Here is a 15,579-nt window from a genome sequence, read left to right as displayed (position 1 = left end):
AACGGGTCATATAAAAGTTACTATGCTGCTGATGATTTTCTGAGTGACCTGGAGACATCTGTTTATTCTTTTAAAAATTCAGCAGTCTGACACATTCCCCGCCGTCATCCACCAAATCACAACCAAGACATTACTGCGAACCATCTTCTGAGATCATTCAATTTCTAACACTCGTGTGTCGAGGATTTACTATTGCACAGGCAACGGTCAGAAGTTTGTTTCCAAACAATAACGGCACAGAGTCAGTTTTTTTACACTTTTTCTGAGTCTCAGTAGCTTTTCTTTTCTCATAAAGGCCAGATGGGCTACAAATATTGTTAAGTGTGTTATCATCTCTAGCCAATGAACTGTTAATAGAAACTATTCCTGGATGAACGGGAACCCTACACCACACATGAACAGAAATATTTCTAGTGTGCCTTACAAGAGGCTGAAGTCGTAAAAATACTAAGGTCTTCAGAAGGATGCTCATAAATATTCTAAAGTGTTTTTTAAAGAGAAGAGAATCAATTTTCAATTTTTTTCTTTTTTTTACATTTGTCTTAGGTATTCACAAAAATAATGTCAACTCAAGGAAGATATGGGCAATTCATCTCATGGATTGTTGGGATATTTCAACATATATGTTAATAAGAGAATGTGGGAATTAAGTAAGAAAGTAGATATTCAAGTGGGTGACAAAAGCCACAGGTAACAAAATGACAAGAAACCACCTACAAAGACTCCCGTAGTACCAAAATGGTCTAGTGCCTCCGCCCCACCAGTAGACATTTTCCCAAAGAGGACATACAAATGGGCAACAAGTACATGAAAAGGTGCTCAACATCACTAATTATTAGAAAAATGCAAATAAAAACTACAATGAGGTATCACCTCACACCTGTTAGAATGGCCATCATCAAAAAGACAAGAGATAACAAATGCTGGTGGGAATGAAAATTGGCACAGCCGCTATGGCAAATGGTATGGAGGTTCCACAAGAAAATTAGAACTAGCGAATTCCCTGGCGGCCTATCGGTTAGGACGCAGCACTTTCACTGCTGTGGCCCACGTTCAACCCCTGGTCAGGGAACTGAGATCCCGCAAGCCACGTGGCGCAGCCAAAAAAAATAAAAAGAAAAGAAAAAAATAGAACTACCATATGAGCCAGCAACCCCACTGCTAGGTATACATCCAAAGGAAATGAAATCAGTATCTCAAAGAGATATCCGACCCCATGTTCACTGCAGCAAGTGAACCCCATATTCACAACAGCCAAGACATGGAAACAACCTAAGTGTGTTGATGGATGAACGGATAAAGAAAATGCGGTGTACATATAAATGGAATATTATTCAGTCATGAAAGAGAAGGAAATCATGCCATTTGTGACAACATGGATGAAACTTGAGGGCATCGTGCTAAGTGAAATAAGCCAGATAGAGAAAGACAAATACTACACATCACTTATATGTGGAATCTTAAAAAAAAAAAAGTCAAACCCATGGAAACAAAGAGTGGTTGCCAGAGCCTAGTGGGGTGAGGGAAATGGGCAGATGTTGGTCAAAGGGTACAAACTTCCCGTTACAGTTATAACACTTGCTAAGAGAACATATCTTGACTGCTTTTACCGCATAAGCAACAAAAAATGGTAATTATGTGAGGTGAAGGATGTATTAACTGACATTGCAGTAATCATTTAGCAATATATACATGTATCAAATCCTCACATTATACACTTAAAACTTACACAACGCTGTATGTCAGTTTTACCTCAAAAGGTGGGAAAAAACGATCTTGCCCCCAAACACTTGCCTTGTGACATCGAGAGCCTTCTGAACTTTCGCTTGCACAGATCCAAGCAAATCTGCTCCCATTTTCTTAAGCAATTGTGTGAGAAGAACAAAAAGCCAGTCTTGCAAGTCATCCTTATGAATTATTATAAAATCCACAAGAGTCTCCAAAAACATACTGAAAACCTAGACACAAATGGAAACCAAGTATTTCACATATTTAATTCACGATTTCCTCCCAAGTCTCCAAAATGATAAAAATGCCCATCTTGGCTTTGTCCAGAATCGTAACTGGGGTCGACACTGTCCACAACTGGACATGGCATAGGAGGCAAACGCAGTAACAAGAACAGATAAAGGAAAAGGGGTCGGAACTTACTCTCTGGTGTGAATTCCACCGCAAACCAGGCCATGCAACGAAACAGATTCCATGTTAGTCCACAGTGAAGTCATACAAGTTTCATGCAGTTTCTTAAAAGGCCTGAAAAGGCTACAAACTGACGAAATAACTCTCCCCTCCCTCTACATGCCTTTAAAATTCAGTACAGAGAGAAATTAACTTTGCTGAAAATATGAGTCTAATCCTGGAGACCTTTCTTTTCTTTTCTTTCCTTTCCTTTTTCCTTTCCTTCCTTCCTTCCTTCCTCCCTCTCTCTCTTTCCTTTCTCTCTCCCTCTTTTTCTTTAAAAAAACTTTTAACCATCATAATTCTATACTATTATTGCTCATCACCTAGCATTCAACAAAAACTATTACAGGATGAGGGCAAAGAAAACTTGCATATATATTGCTTTTCATTTCAGTCATCTATTTTGATGTATGTCCGGTCAGATATTTATAAAGTATTATCTTTATGAAAAGATATTACAAGAGCCATATCAATCTTTATAAAAGATTATGACTCGGGATGAAAGACACCGACAGTTGACATAATCCTCACGCTGCTGTGTGATCACCACTGCTCCCTACGGTGAGACAGAGCTCACGGTGGATCACCCCTGAACCAGTCTCAGAGAGGTTAGCGGTGGCACTGTGCACCCTACTTGGTAAATGAGTCCTGCTCTCCTGGGACAACTCAGCTATCGCAGACCTACTCGGTTCTAGCTCAGCAACTATTAACCACCAGGGGTCTCCCGTGAGACAGCTCAGAAAGAAGTCAATGAGCCCCAGCTGTGGGCTTCCTGGCTCAGCACAAAGGCAGCTAGCAAGTATTTACTAAACTGAGACCTGCAAACTCACTGTACAAGAGCCTTCTGATGGAAACAAATTTCCTTCTTTATCCTCACATTCTGGTTCTGAATCAGCAATCTAGATGTGACAGGTGACAGAAATTTCATCCATGTCCAAATCCATCTAATATCCCTTATGCTGTACATCTTATGAATCTTATGCTTATGCTTTAAATCTTACTGCTTTTAATACTATCTTAGAGAAAATCCTGATAATTATATCTTTGGATATCTACCTGGCCCTTAAACTCAACGTTTCTTGGATTTTATTAATACTCTGAATCATGTCAACCTTGCTGTGAGGGTCATAACAGGAATTTTAAGACATGCTTTAAGACCAATATTGAGGAGAACTGTTGCCCCCGCCCCAAAAAGGAGCACCCCGCATTCATTCTCCTATGCTCCCGTGAGCATTTCAAAAGGCAGGGAGGGGTCCTGTGTTGTTTTCTGTATCCCTAGCCCAGAGTGGGTGCTCAGTAAATGCTGAATGACTGCACAGATGGATGGATGATTGACACTTCACAGACAATTCCTGTGAGGACGAAAGTGTAGGAAAAGAGGGGGATCACAGTAACTGGCTAGACTTTCTGGCCACCACAGGTTTCTTTCCCCCAGGAGGATTTATTTAGAAGAGACCATGTTTACTAGGAAAATGATAGTGTAAGGCAGTTAAGTCTTGTACATCAAGCATTTAAGATTTGCTGGTGCTGATTTCTGGTTCCCTCAATTTCTACTTCAGTTTCTGTCCTTTACACTTTAACTTTCCCGATATCTTCATTCCTCTGTTTTTTCTTTCTCTAAAACCATCGAACAGCAACAGCCTGCAAAGCCTTCCTCCCAAAAAATGGTATTTATTTACAATCTAGACTCCAAGTGAACTTTTGTCAAGGGTCCCGCTCTCAGCTCCACTCCTAGAAAGGGCCTGTCCCTCACTCCTGGGTGCTCTCCCCTCAGCAGGGAGTCCTTGTCAAAAGGCAGTCCTCCTCCGGTCCCCAGGAGGTGTAGGCACCAGCTAAGAGACCACCATTCAGCAAATACTTAGAGGCGGCAATTCTATTGGTGTCTGGAGAAATACTTAATGTGGTTCTTCAGTAAATCCATTTTATAAATGCTTCCAATTTTCTATCTCATCCCATATAGACAAATTCTACATGGGTACCCCCCCCCCCCGCAAAAAATTACATAACTTGATTATTTTCTTCACTACTGTAACTTTTTTCAGGAAGGCATTATATTGTAACACACTGTTACATCCTAGCACCCAGCCCACCATTTGGCTAAGTATGTGAAAATATTTGCTGAATAAGTAAAAGACTACATCTCATTCTCTCCACGGTAACCCTTACTTGAAACACACTTTATTTAACTCGATGTTGTATGGACATTGGAAGTTTCTAAGAATTCCGTTTTCAGAAGCCATAACAAACTATTGCTGAAATTGGGGTTCAGTCTGTAAGGTCTACACTGTGCTGCGGGGCTGGTATCCCACTCTGAAGTCGTGTATTATGTGGCCCACGCAGACATGCAGAGAGGAACACAAGTGGGCAGGTTCCCCAGACCTTACCTTGCTGTGAGGGTCAGCAAACATTCGGGTGAAAATCTCACACAATCTTTTCAACTCCACCCGACTAGAGGAAACAAAATAGAAATAAATAAATTTAATATTTAATAAGCCAATACTGAAATTAGTTACAGCTTCTCGAAATCCTTTTATTTCATTCCACTACATAAGCTTTATATAATTTTTATATAACAAAGTCCTTTCTTCACAAATCAATTATCTAAATTTTAATTTATGATGGAACTGCACAGGAATAGAAAACTCACGATCGTCTTGCTCTCATTCTAAAGTGAAACTGAATCTCAGAGCGTGATCACCCGAGTTCACACATGTGGGCGTGGCAAAGCCATGAGCCACATCCTGCTCACCTCGTTGCAGGCGTGTTTCCACCACCACAAATGAAAGGCAATGGGATCAACTAGGAAAAAGCATGTGCTTCGGGGTCAGACAGACCTGGATTTTAATCTCAGTTCTGCTAGAGCCAAAGAACTCTGATATCTTTGTATCCATCTCAGTGAACCAAGCGACTGCTAAAAGGATTAAAGAACACACCCTACCTGCAACTGTGCCTGAGACAAAGCAAACACGCATTTCATGTCGGTGCCCCTGTGACTTTTCTTACCCTGAACTGTACTACTGAATCCCATTTCTGCTTCAAGGTTTCATTAGAAAGACTCACCTTCTTCCCCAAATCATCCCTCTCAGGTTGGGTGATCCTTTAACATTGCTAACAATGAAATCTAGATCAGACCAACGCTAATCAACAGATTTCTAGAGATTATTCAATGGATACTTGGTGAACACTAAGAATCAAGAAACTGGGGCCGCGAGAATTGAGCAGATTCTTGACGAATGATGACAGCAAATCCTTTTTTCTGTTTTTTGACAGGTCACTAGCGCACCAGAGAGGACCTGCACTTCAGAGCGCATGTGGCAAAACTTCTCCTGACGCATGCACAGAACAGAGCAAGGGGGGCCGGGGGGTGGGGAGGGAAGGCGGCAGGAAGGAATAAGGCAGGGGCCAGACTGACTGGACAGCCGTGCTTGAAGCCCAGTGATTCGTCAGTCAATGCTCCCATGGCTTTGCGGAGCCATCCATGACCACAGACATTTATCCAGTCTCACCACACAGCTTTAAAAAAAGTTACCCGAAGAATATAATATAGTGTAGTTCAAACATCTCTGTAATTTTGAGATTCATCTTATAAGCAATGACCTATTAGTACTGTCATGGTTTAATAAGCAGCATTTCTTCTCAGATATAAAATAATGGTGTGTCAGTGGTGCCTTAGATTTGAGGAAATATGGTCTAAACACATATTTTTGGTATACGTAATACACGCTCATTTTAGAAAATTTATGAAATATAGAAACAAAGAAAAAAAGCAAAAATAATCAGTTCTAAAGCTGAAGAGTACTTTAGAGTACCCTATTTGAGTATCTCTCTACTCTGCATATTTATAAACTATACCTACGCCTATGTGTATCAGAACACTTTAGACTGAGGCTGGTATCATTTTATCCATGACTCTAAAGTGTAATAAACCGTCCCAACCTGCAGAGCTGTTTTACTTTTGACCTAAATTGCAAACTGTACCGAGATTTCTCAAATAACACCTAATAGACAAGTGTAAGCCATAGGGAACCAAATGCTTTCTAAACCTAATCAGTTACAAAGTGCTTGCCGGATATTTCAAATTCTCCGGAAGGCAAGGACCACGACTTAGCCCTCCCAGCACCTTTAGTGCCTGCCCCAGCGGCACTAAAGTTAAGAACTCCTGAGATGACGGGGGCCCGGGTAAGGCCCCGGGAGGGCAACACGGGACTCAGCCTGAGCTCACAAGCCTGGCCTCCTGCCCTCACCTCAGTGTTCTCTGGCTCTTCAGCAGGTTCTGCAGGCCCAGGAGCCCCTCCTTCCGCTCGGACCAGTTGGAGCTGGCGCAGTGGTTGAGTACCTCGGCCACATCCTCGGTCTGGCGCAGGTAGTGGGGGATGCCCCCGTTCCGGGAGCTGTACGAGCGCTCGGAGCACACGCTGGATGCGTCGCTGTTGGCGTCATCGTCGGAATACATCCCGTACGGCTCATACCTCCTCCTCACGGGCTTCTTCTGCCAGATCCAAGGACGGGTCGGGGGAGACACGGACAGGTGACGTGAGTTTCACCAAACAAAACCAACGACAGAGAGCTAAACGTAGACACACACAGGCGCATGCACCGCCCTTTCCCTGCGCTTACAGATGAGGGGAGTAAAAACAGAAAAGCAGACGTAGGGTGAGTAACAAGCAGAGCAGCCCACAGCAGAGAGGAAAGAGCACGATCTCTAGCGCGGTGCGTGGCCTTCTCAGTAAGACAGGCTGGCTGTGTGACTTCAGAAAGCCTCCTCAGCTGTCTGCTTCAGTTTCCCCATCTTTGAGATGACAACGATTATCCTTCTCACAGGCTTGTTGTCAGGATTAAGTGGAATTATATGTTAAACAGCCCGGCTCGGCACCTGACGCACCGTTTAAGTATGAGCGCCCACCAGCCCCTTCCCAATCAAAAGCAATCTATCTTGAGCATGGTCTGTGAGTAAATTTGTTTGAATAGCCATGCTTCCTTAAGAACGTCTGACACTGCAATGTCAGTGGCAGAGTGTCCTACATACAAGGATTCCTAAATGATCTAAACTGTTTTTATTAAGGACTTAAAGTTTTACCACACTAATAGGCCTTCTGTAGACTAGAATACCCATGTCATTCATTTCTCTTACCTCTGAATATAAAACTGTAAGTTAAATCCCTATATAATTTAGCAACAGCTACATAAAATAGATAAAACTTATAAAATACGGTTTGTCCAAGAGAAAAACAAATAGCTACTGGCTTAAACTGTACTGATGTAATTCTCTAGGAATGTGACTTGTACACCGGGACAGCTCTGCCTTCCACCTACTGTCCCGGCATAATTATTAACAGCACCCTGTCTCACTCTCAAAAGGATCCTTGGTAGGATGATAATTATATGGTCATCTCACTTACCCATCAACTAGATTCCTAAGATAAGAAAAATGTTGAATGTATCCATTCATGAATCAATAACGACATAAGAGGAGATACAAACTAGGTTAATAACTAAAATGAAACGCTAGTAGGAGAAGGGGCAGAGCTTGATATTCGAAAACACTGAGGCAAATGTGAGAGATGACCAGTTCCATCACTAGCAACAGCATCACTAGTTTCCACAAAGTCACAATTCAGAACAGAATTTCTATACGATGCTACTTTTTTTGTTGCTTTTACCAGCTCCTAAAGGAAATATACTCAACAGAAGAAAAAGAAAAAAACAAAACAAAACATAAAACAAAAGTTAAAGCACTGGTACCTTGCTCCTGGAGTCTCCTAACAGCTGTAGGCAGGAAAATATTGAAGGATGGGGAAAAAGCATAGAGAATTATGTCAGAAGCATATGTGGGGATCGTTCTTGCAACAAAAGTGTACAGCAGAACATATCTTAGCAAACCAAAAATACAGGTTAGCAAGCGATTCGTGTCAAGCGAATAACAAAGAACGCTTTCACAATGGCATTTCCTAACCCTCCTACGCCTCTTATGAGACCTTCCGGTATCTGCTGGAATTCTTTGCTGAAACTCTCCACATAGCACTGAGGTATATCCCTAATGCCGCTATTAACTCTGTCGCCTGCTCCTAGGACAGATGCTGCCCCGGGACTTCTTTTCTGCGAGCAAGGACTGTGTACCATCCCGGCGCTATCTCTTCTGGAGCAGGTCACTTGGAGAGACCAAGCAGTTTGGACAAAACATAGTAGTGAGGGCAGCGGGGGTGTAAGGGGAGCCAGAGCTCAGAGAAAAGCCCAAGTCAGGTGAAGGCAAAGCCCAGACTCTCCAGTCCTGCTCTGCCCCCTGGCACTCTGGGCACTGTACCCCTCCCCCCACCCCCCACCGAAGTGCTCCGTGTCTCACGGAGGAAGGGCTTTGCGCATCCATCACTTCTTACCCCTCTGGCCCCCACTTCTTCAAGTCCCAAAATGAGTAAGAAACAGATTCCAAGTGCTGCAACTTGGAAGGAAGAACCGCTTCACAGAATTGTGCGCCACCTCATGACTCTTTAGTCAAAGTCCTGCTTAAAGCAATTATCCTGAACTCCAGTTATCTGCCAGAAAAAGCCCTCCTGCACACAAGGCTGATGAACAGAGCTGGCCGGGCAGCCCTCACCATGAAACCATGAGGAGAGCGGAAAACTGCTTGCTCACAGATGCTTGCCAGAGAGATCTGGCTGAGCAGGAATAAATGAGGGAGGGCCAGGAGGGATGAGAGTTGGAATCACTGTGGCCACACGCTATAAAGTTTTGATCGGATGAAACACGGCTGGATTTAAAACCTCAGGGTTCTGATCACTGTGGCCACACGCTATAAAGTTTTGATCAGATGAAACAGGGCTTGATTTAAAACCTCAGGGTCTGAAAGCGGGGTTATTACCTTTGTTCATTAGAAGAGAACAAGTCTTAAAACAGTACAAGCAAGACCAGAGATCGGGAAGTTCTAAAGAATGTCTATTTTAAATGCTGAGCACATAAACCAGAAAGTACAAGAGGCTGTGTTACTACCAGCTGCAATGCATCTTTAAAAGGCCATTTGACCACAAGCTGATTCTACTTAGGAATTCTTTGCTATAACCATTAGTTTAAGGACTTCTAATCACTTTACGTTGCTTTTCTAGATATTACATTGTAACAGTGCAAAAACATACTTCACTAGTGCTTCATATCCTCAGAGTTGACCTCAAAATCTGGGAAAGTTTCCGTAAATAATGACTTAAGGACTCACTTAAACAAACAAACATAAAATCATATGGAACAACTAGTGAGGGAAATGGAATAAACGCAAGATTTTCAAACCACAAACGCTATGACCTACTGTTATACAATGATATGCTTAGGCTATGCCATCAAAGTCTGTACAGCAACAGAAGCAATAGAAGGGAATAAAGGAAATGCTGAAAAAAAAAAAAAGATAAAAAAGGAAAAGAAGAAGCCCAATGACATCAGAGAAGCCTGATGTCATCACAACTTCACTGATACTGCGGAGCACAGAAGACATACTTGATGCTACTGTGTCTTGTAAGGCCAGTTTTCACTTACGTACAGAGTTCACAGTTTAAGAAGAAAAGCATAATAATATAAATTTACACAGTTTAAAGAGTGTCAAAGATGATTTAGTGACCTGGTTTGGAGACTACTTCCTGTTAAGACAGAAAAACGCAGGTGAGTAATTCAAAGAGACTCCACACACGTCGTGCCTCTTACCAAAGCATCAGCAACAGCAGCTTCCAGATCTGCACTGGTGCTCAGAACCCGCATGGCATTCACAGAGCCAGGTATTCTTCCTGCCTGGCCGAGCCCAAACCGGTCTAGTTAAAAAACAAAAGCAAAAGATGTGTCACTTTAATTCACGTGTCTTCACTTCTTTGCGACGGCTCCGGCCTCGTCCCACTTACTGGACAGAGGATGGAAGCATCTCTAGTCAATTTTCACTGCACCTGACTTGTAGTTTCAACTACACCTGACCTGCTTATTATCAGTGGCAGAGGTTCACCCTGTTCACATTTAGTACGATCGTGCCAAAAAGCATCCTGACAACTGAAACGGTTCTTTAATGACAGTCTATTTTTGAAAAGTGTTGAGACATGGGGGGGACCTTATTATAGAAGGTGGCTGGGCCATGAGGGTAGTCTTTTCATGTATACAGCATTCTCTCTAAAGGCTAGCGGCCCTGACATTTGGTCAAACTGATTAGAAAGCTTCATGGTTTGATCAATGAGTTCTAACGCAATGTGTCATAAAAAGTTAAAATTTGAAACAAATGTATTAAATTGATCTCTGTGCAAATTTTCATTAGTGTCTCTACTGTTTAACTGTCATTAACCTCAATTAATGTTACGTATTTGTTCATCATGAGGCCTGTGTCACCAAAGGCTATTTAAAAATCAGTTTATTAAAATTCTTTAATCTTCACCACAAAAAGCTAGTATCTTTGCTGCAAAACATTAATCATTCAGATAATATAAATTTCTCCTGAGTCCCTCAAAGGATTTTTAAATGATAATCTTTATACGTGTCAACCGAATGGACAGAATGCAAAACAAGTTCCAACTTTAGCAGTTCAAACAACTATTCTAAGCCTGTTAACAAGCATGGACAATAAAGACTAACTTTTTAATTTTTTTTTGGCCGCACAGCTTGCGGGATCTTAGTTCCCCAACCAGGGATTGAACCCTGGGCCATGGCAGTGAAAGCGCTGAGTCCAAAGAGACTAACTTTTAAAAGTCCCATTACGTAAGCTGACCAGCCTTCCTTAAGAAGTGCTAAGATTGCTTGGGACTCACTGCCCTTGTGAGGCCTTGCTGCCCTTGTGAGGCCTTGCTGCTCACAGCTGTGGCAGCTCAAGACAAAGCAGTCTGGTAAAAGGTTCTTATAATGTATAATAAACCTTTGGAAGAAAAATGTTAAGATTAAAAATGCTTTCTCTTTGTTAACAAATAAGACACTGTTTGGACAAGGAAAGTCTCTGCATGTGCCATATTCTACTAATGAAGCATTTAGAAAAAAAAAGAAATAAAAGAAAGCTAATGTCGGTTTTACATAATTGATCTTTCCTATAAAATGATATATTTAAAATTTTGGGTAGGTAACAAGACATCATCTACAAACTGGTGAGCTCTAAAAGTGAAGTGTCATTTAACTTTTTTAAATTGTCAGCTTCAAAACGTTATACATTCCACTGCCACAGAAAGGGGGAAAAGATTTAAACACTGCTATCAAAAGCTATATAGTTATGAATTTTTAGAGGGAAACAAAAATTGTATGTTATACTATCCCCTTTTTTAATGCACTTGTTGCTCGTACTGAATTTCACCATTACGTGTATGTTTAAAAGGTGATTTAATGTGCCAAATAAACTAAAAAGAGACAACAAAACAATTCTCTCTCTCTCTAGAATATAAATCATCACCTGAAATAACATTATAAATTTGAGATTTATTATACACATAGTTTTATAAATGATCTTTGTTCACGTCTCTTTTTTTTCCATTAAAAAAGGGTAGATAGTAAGGGATTTATGAGTAACAGAATGAAAGTAATTCAGTTATAAGCCATTTAAAAATTACCCAGCATAAACGTAAATAAAACAGAATCTTAAAAAAAAAAAAAAAAAAAAAGTAGGTCTCATGCCAGCAATTCTTGCTCCAGGGATAATACTGATTTTTCACACACAAAATTAAAACTGTAAGAACAAAGCAATTATTCTGTGCTTCCCAGATGCATACAGCTTTGCCATACACAGTGACTGCAGATCATCTGATATACATCGTAGATAACTGAATTTCAAAACTTAAGGGGAAATGTTTGTCTGGACCTAAGAAAATTTATAAGCCTTTTGTTTTCGCCAGACCAAAATCTGCTCTACGTTCTCTCTGGTACTGTCCAGTTTCCACGAGATGGATATATATGACTGTGCCCTCAGTCTGGCCCATAATCTTCAGGGGAATATCCTAATCAGAGAATACATAATAAAATGCATAGGTGGCTTCATTTAGAGGAAAAACAGAGACACTAACTCAGTAAATTGGTCACAGTTGTCACCATCAACAGTCTGATTTAATAGATTATGCCTTGTACTCAGTTGATAAAACTACAGTCATTAGGGATTATTAGCGTATCAAAATGATGCCAGTTAAATCCGGCAAACTGATGCATTATTGTATGCTCACTTTCTGCCCCAGAGGCTAACCAGGGCATTTGGGGTACTGTTACAATGAGGCTGAGATGGAGTGTGTCGGCTCTGCAGGCTGCAAAGGCTACCTTTGGCCTGACTTGATTATCCTAACCGTGATTTGTTTTTCCATAAATGCTTTAGGACAATCCATTTCCTTCAATACATGTGAAATGAGGTTTGCTATAATCTGAAACATCTGGTCACTAAATAGTACCTCCAAGTAATTAGAACCGGATGGTAGTAACTAGCATTAAGTTAAGACTGAGAGACGAAAGCCTCTGCTGGATGAGGTCCATACCCCACTTCCTCCGAGGGACCCTTCAGGACACCTATCTGGGGCTGCTGTTTTCCTGGGGGAGGGAGTGAAAGGAGGGGCAGAAGTGCTTCCCTATCCTGTTGTTTTGTTTTGTTTTAACATAAATACGAACACTGGAAAAATGATGTCGTCAAACTGGCTACAAAGCATCTACGGCCTATTAACAGGACCATAAACATTCAACAACTTAAAAAAAAAAATAGAAGCACATCGTGGGGGGAAAGAAAATATGAGGTGCATACATGCCAAGTGCTAGCGGACACTGATGGGAACCAGATGTGACAATGAGCGCGTGACAATGAGCGTGGACAGGCATGGCATGCATGAGCGCGTGTTCACCTGACTGCCCAACAGAGTCAGCCGTGGCAAGAGCACTAGTGGACCTGGAATGACGTCGAGAGGCTGCAGGTAAAAGGAACGGCAACACCCACAGCGTTAACACACGAGAACCTGAGACAGCAGCGGCCACAGACCGAAGGGAACGCGGGGCTGCTCCCAACGTGGCCGTGTTTCCTCACGAAAAGAGATGATGTTGGGTACGAATGGACAGCGAGGGCCAACCCCCAGGCTGCATGCGGGGCGCTGGCGCAGGAGGAGGGCTGCCTGTGCACCCAGCGGCCCCCGGGTGCACGCTGCCCCCGGGTGCACGCTGCCCCCGGGTGCACGCTGCCCCCGGGTGCACGCTGCCCCCGGGTGCACGCTGCCCCCGGGAGCCACCGTCGCCACCACAGACTGGGCACGGGAAGGACGCCAGGGGCGCGCCGAGGGGGCGGAGCAGCAGGATGGGTCACGCCTCCCGTCAGGATGCGATGCACACGCGACCATGCACCAGAAACAGAAGCGAAGAAGTTCACACAACGTTCTCTCAACAGACACAGAATGAAGTCACAAAAAGGGGGCTTTCATATACAGGATGGATACACAACAAGGTCCCACTGTGGAGCACAGGGAACTCCATTCAATATACTGTGACAAACCATCATGGAAAAGAACATGAAAAAGAACGTTCGTATGTATAACTGAATCACTTTGCTGTACAGCAGAAATTAACACAATGTTGTACATCAACTATACTTCAATAAAAAAGAAATAAAATACTTCATGCTTCACAGGTAAATTATAAATCAATTAAAAAAAAAAGAAAGGGGCTTAACAACTGTATTCCATTTTCCTTAGTCAACATGTGTGCTGTTCTGTTGCAGAAATATCCCAATGATTAATGAACTCACTGTTTTAACTGTTGGAAAGTTGGCTGTAATAAGTTTAACAGCCTTCCTTGGAGAGGCATTTGCAGGCCTCTGGTTATGAGCACCAGCTCTGTGACATATGGGGGGCAAGTCCTGGTCAGATCACAACTAGCTGTGTGGGCCCTGGGCAAAGTACTAAACCCCTCTGTGTCTCAGTTCCTCATCTGTGAAAGGGGGCCAACAAGGGTACCCTCCTCTTGGGAGTTAAGAGAATTAGGAGAGACTATACATCAAACACTTGAAACGCTACCAGGAACAGAATAAACCGTGGTGGTTAACAGCAGCAGTGCTGGTTAATAAATGTTATTTTGCTAGCAAGTACTCATAATATTATATCGCATCAATTCATCAGTCTGAGAAAACATACACCAAACTCCATCCTAGTGTGGAGAGAATAACTTTTAGAAACAATTATGAAATACAGGCTTGGGTCCAAACCTGAATCTATTGACCCGAGTGCCACATAATATGTAGCTTTTTCTTTACCTCAAAAAAAGAAAAAAGAAAAAGAAAAAAACATGCTTCTATCATTACTTGGAAAGAACACGGTGACTGTAGCACAGAGAGTTCATAGGTTTCACAGAGTGACACTAAGCAGTGCCAGAGTCCAGAATCCTCCCGCATTTACATGCTTAGTCATGAAATGGCAAAACCCCAAACTCTTCAATACAATTTTATTTACTTAAGCTCGTGTCACCTTGTGAAATGTGCACATCTGCGGGATAAGGGGTACTGAACAGCAAAGGTTACCTGGTCAGTAAGGACACATTTTTACCAGCATGCAAAAGAAAAAGAAAATCCCTAATTCCTCGAGATACACAAGAATAAGTCGGCAAGCTCTAAAACAGGTATTACAAAACAATCACTTTCCTTAAATAAGGAAACTGGCAAAACATTGTGTAAGACTGAAGCAAACTATTCATTTCTTGTACAAGCACAATGGTATTGTATCCTGACAGTTTAAACTGGAAACCATGTTTAAGCAACACCTGATCTGAAGGTTCCTTATAAAGTCGTCCTTTGGTTCTATTTCAACAGAATATTCTACAGCAAATCTGTCACGTAACAAGTTCTCTGTCACGTTCTCAAGTGAACGTCCCACAATGGAATCCAAGGTGGACCCGATTACATCAAAGCCTCATTGACAGCAGAGTCCTAGAGCCTTAATCTCACCTAAAAGCTGTCACTGTCACTATGTATTCATACCATTAAAATGGTCCAAAATAACTTTTTAAGAAAAATGCAAGCTCAAACCCAATATGTAGTCACTGAAACAATTACTTCTGTCCTCTTCTTTTAAAAAGTGAAGGTTGGCTACGTAAGTTGATTCAAAGGGGCACTAATACAAAATCTCACTGACTTATAAAGGGGGTAGGAAATGAACATTAAAGTGAATGAGAATAAGAAGGAAACATCACACTCTCCGAAGGGCGTAGGAGGCTCCCCAGGGGGCACAGCAAACTTTGGGACTTATCCATGAATTCCCAGGTGCCATAGCCACACCTGGAAATCCCGACTCAGAAACGTGGCCAAGCACTTTCTCTGTACCTGAGCCTGGAGAGGCCTCAGAAAGCAGTTAGTACATTTCGGAGGAACCAATGAAAGACACCTCAGGTGAGGCAGGGGAACAGCCACGCTTTGAAGTCAGACCCGTGTGACCTTGGGGAAGTGGCCTCCACTCC

At 42.2% G+C, this 15,579-nt stretch overlaps 1 protein-coding gene across 8 annotated transcripts in view; it reads right to left on the bottom strand.

Moving 5' to 3' along the window:
- The window catches only part of CLASP1 (cytoplasmic linker associated protein 1), a 233,057-nt gene that overhangs the window by 58,016 nt on the left and 159,462 nt on the right, over window positions 1-15,579 (bottom strand). For 2 of the 8 annotated variants that reach the window (XM_065880865.1, XM_065880868.1), the window contains 6 exons: window positions 9,865-9,968; window positions 7,924-7,947; window positions 6,426-6,670; window positions 4,566-4,629; window positions 2,152-2,154; window positions 1,795-1,958 (listed from right to left, as the gene is read on the bottom strand). In XM_065880865.1, the coding sequence (XP_065736937.1) occupies window positions 1,795-1,958; window positions 2,152-2,154; window positions 4,566-4,629; window positions 6,426-6,670; window positions 7,924-7,947; window positions 9,865-9,968 (604 nt within the window). Of the gene's footprint in view, window positions 1-1,794; window positions 1,959-2,151; window positions 2,155-4,565; window positions 4,630-6,425; window positions 6,671-7,923; window positions 7,948-9,864; window positions 9,969-12,989; window positions 13,053-15,579 lie in introns of all 8 variants that reach the window. The other 6 variants (XM_065880867.1, XM_065880864.1, XM_065880866.1 and 3 more) reach the window with 5 other exon arrangements.

The sequence above is a fragment of the Phocoena phocoena genome, chromosome 7 (genome assembly GCF_963924675.1).
Source record: "Phocoena phocoena chromosome 7, mPhoPho1.1, whole genome shotgun sequence".
NCBI classification, from domain to species: Eukaryota; Metazoa; Chordata; class Mammalia; order Artiodactyla; family Phocoenidae; genus Phocoena; species Phocoena phocoena.
The sequence above is the reverse complement of the archived record's forward strand: the minus strand, read 5'-3'. Positions and strand labels throughout refer to the sequence as shown.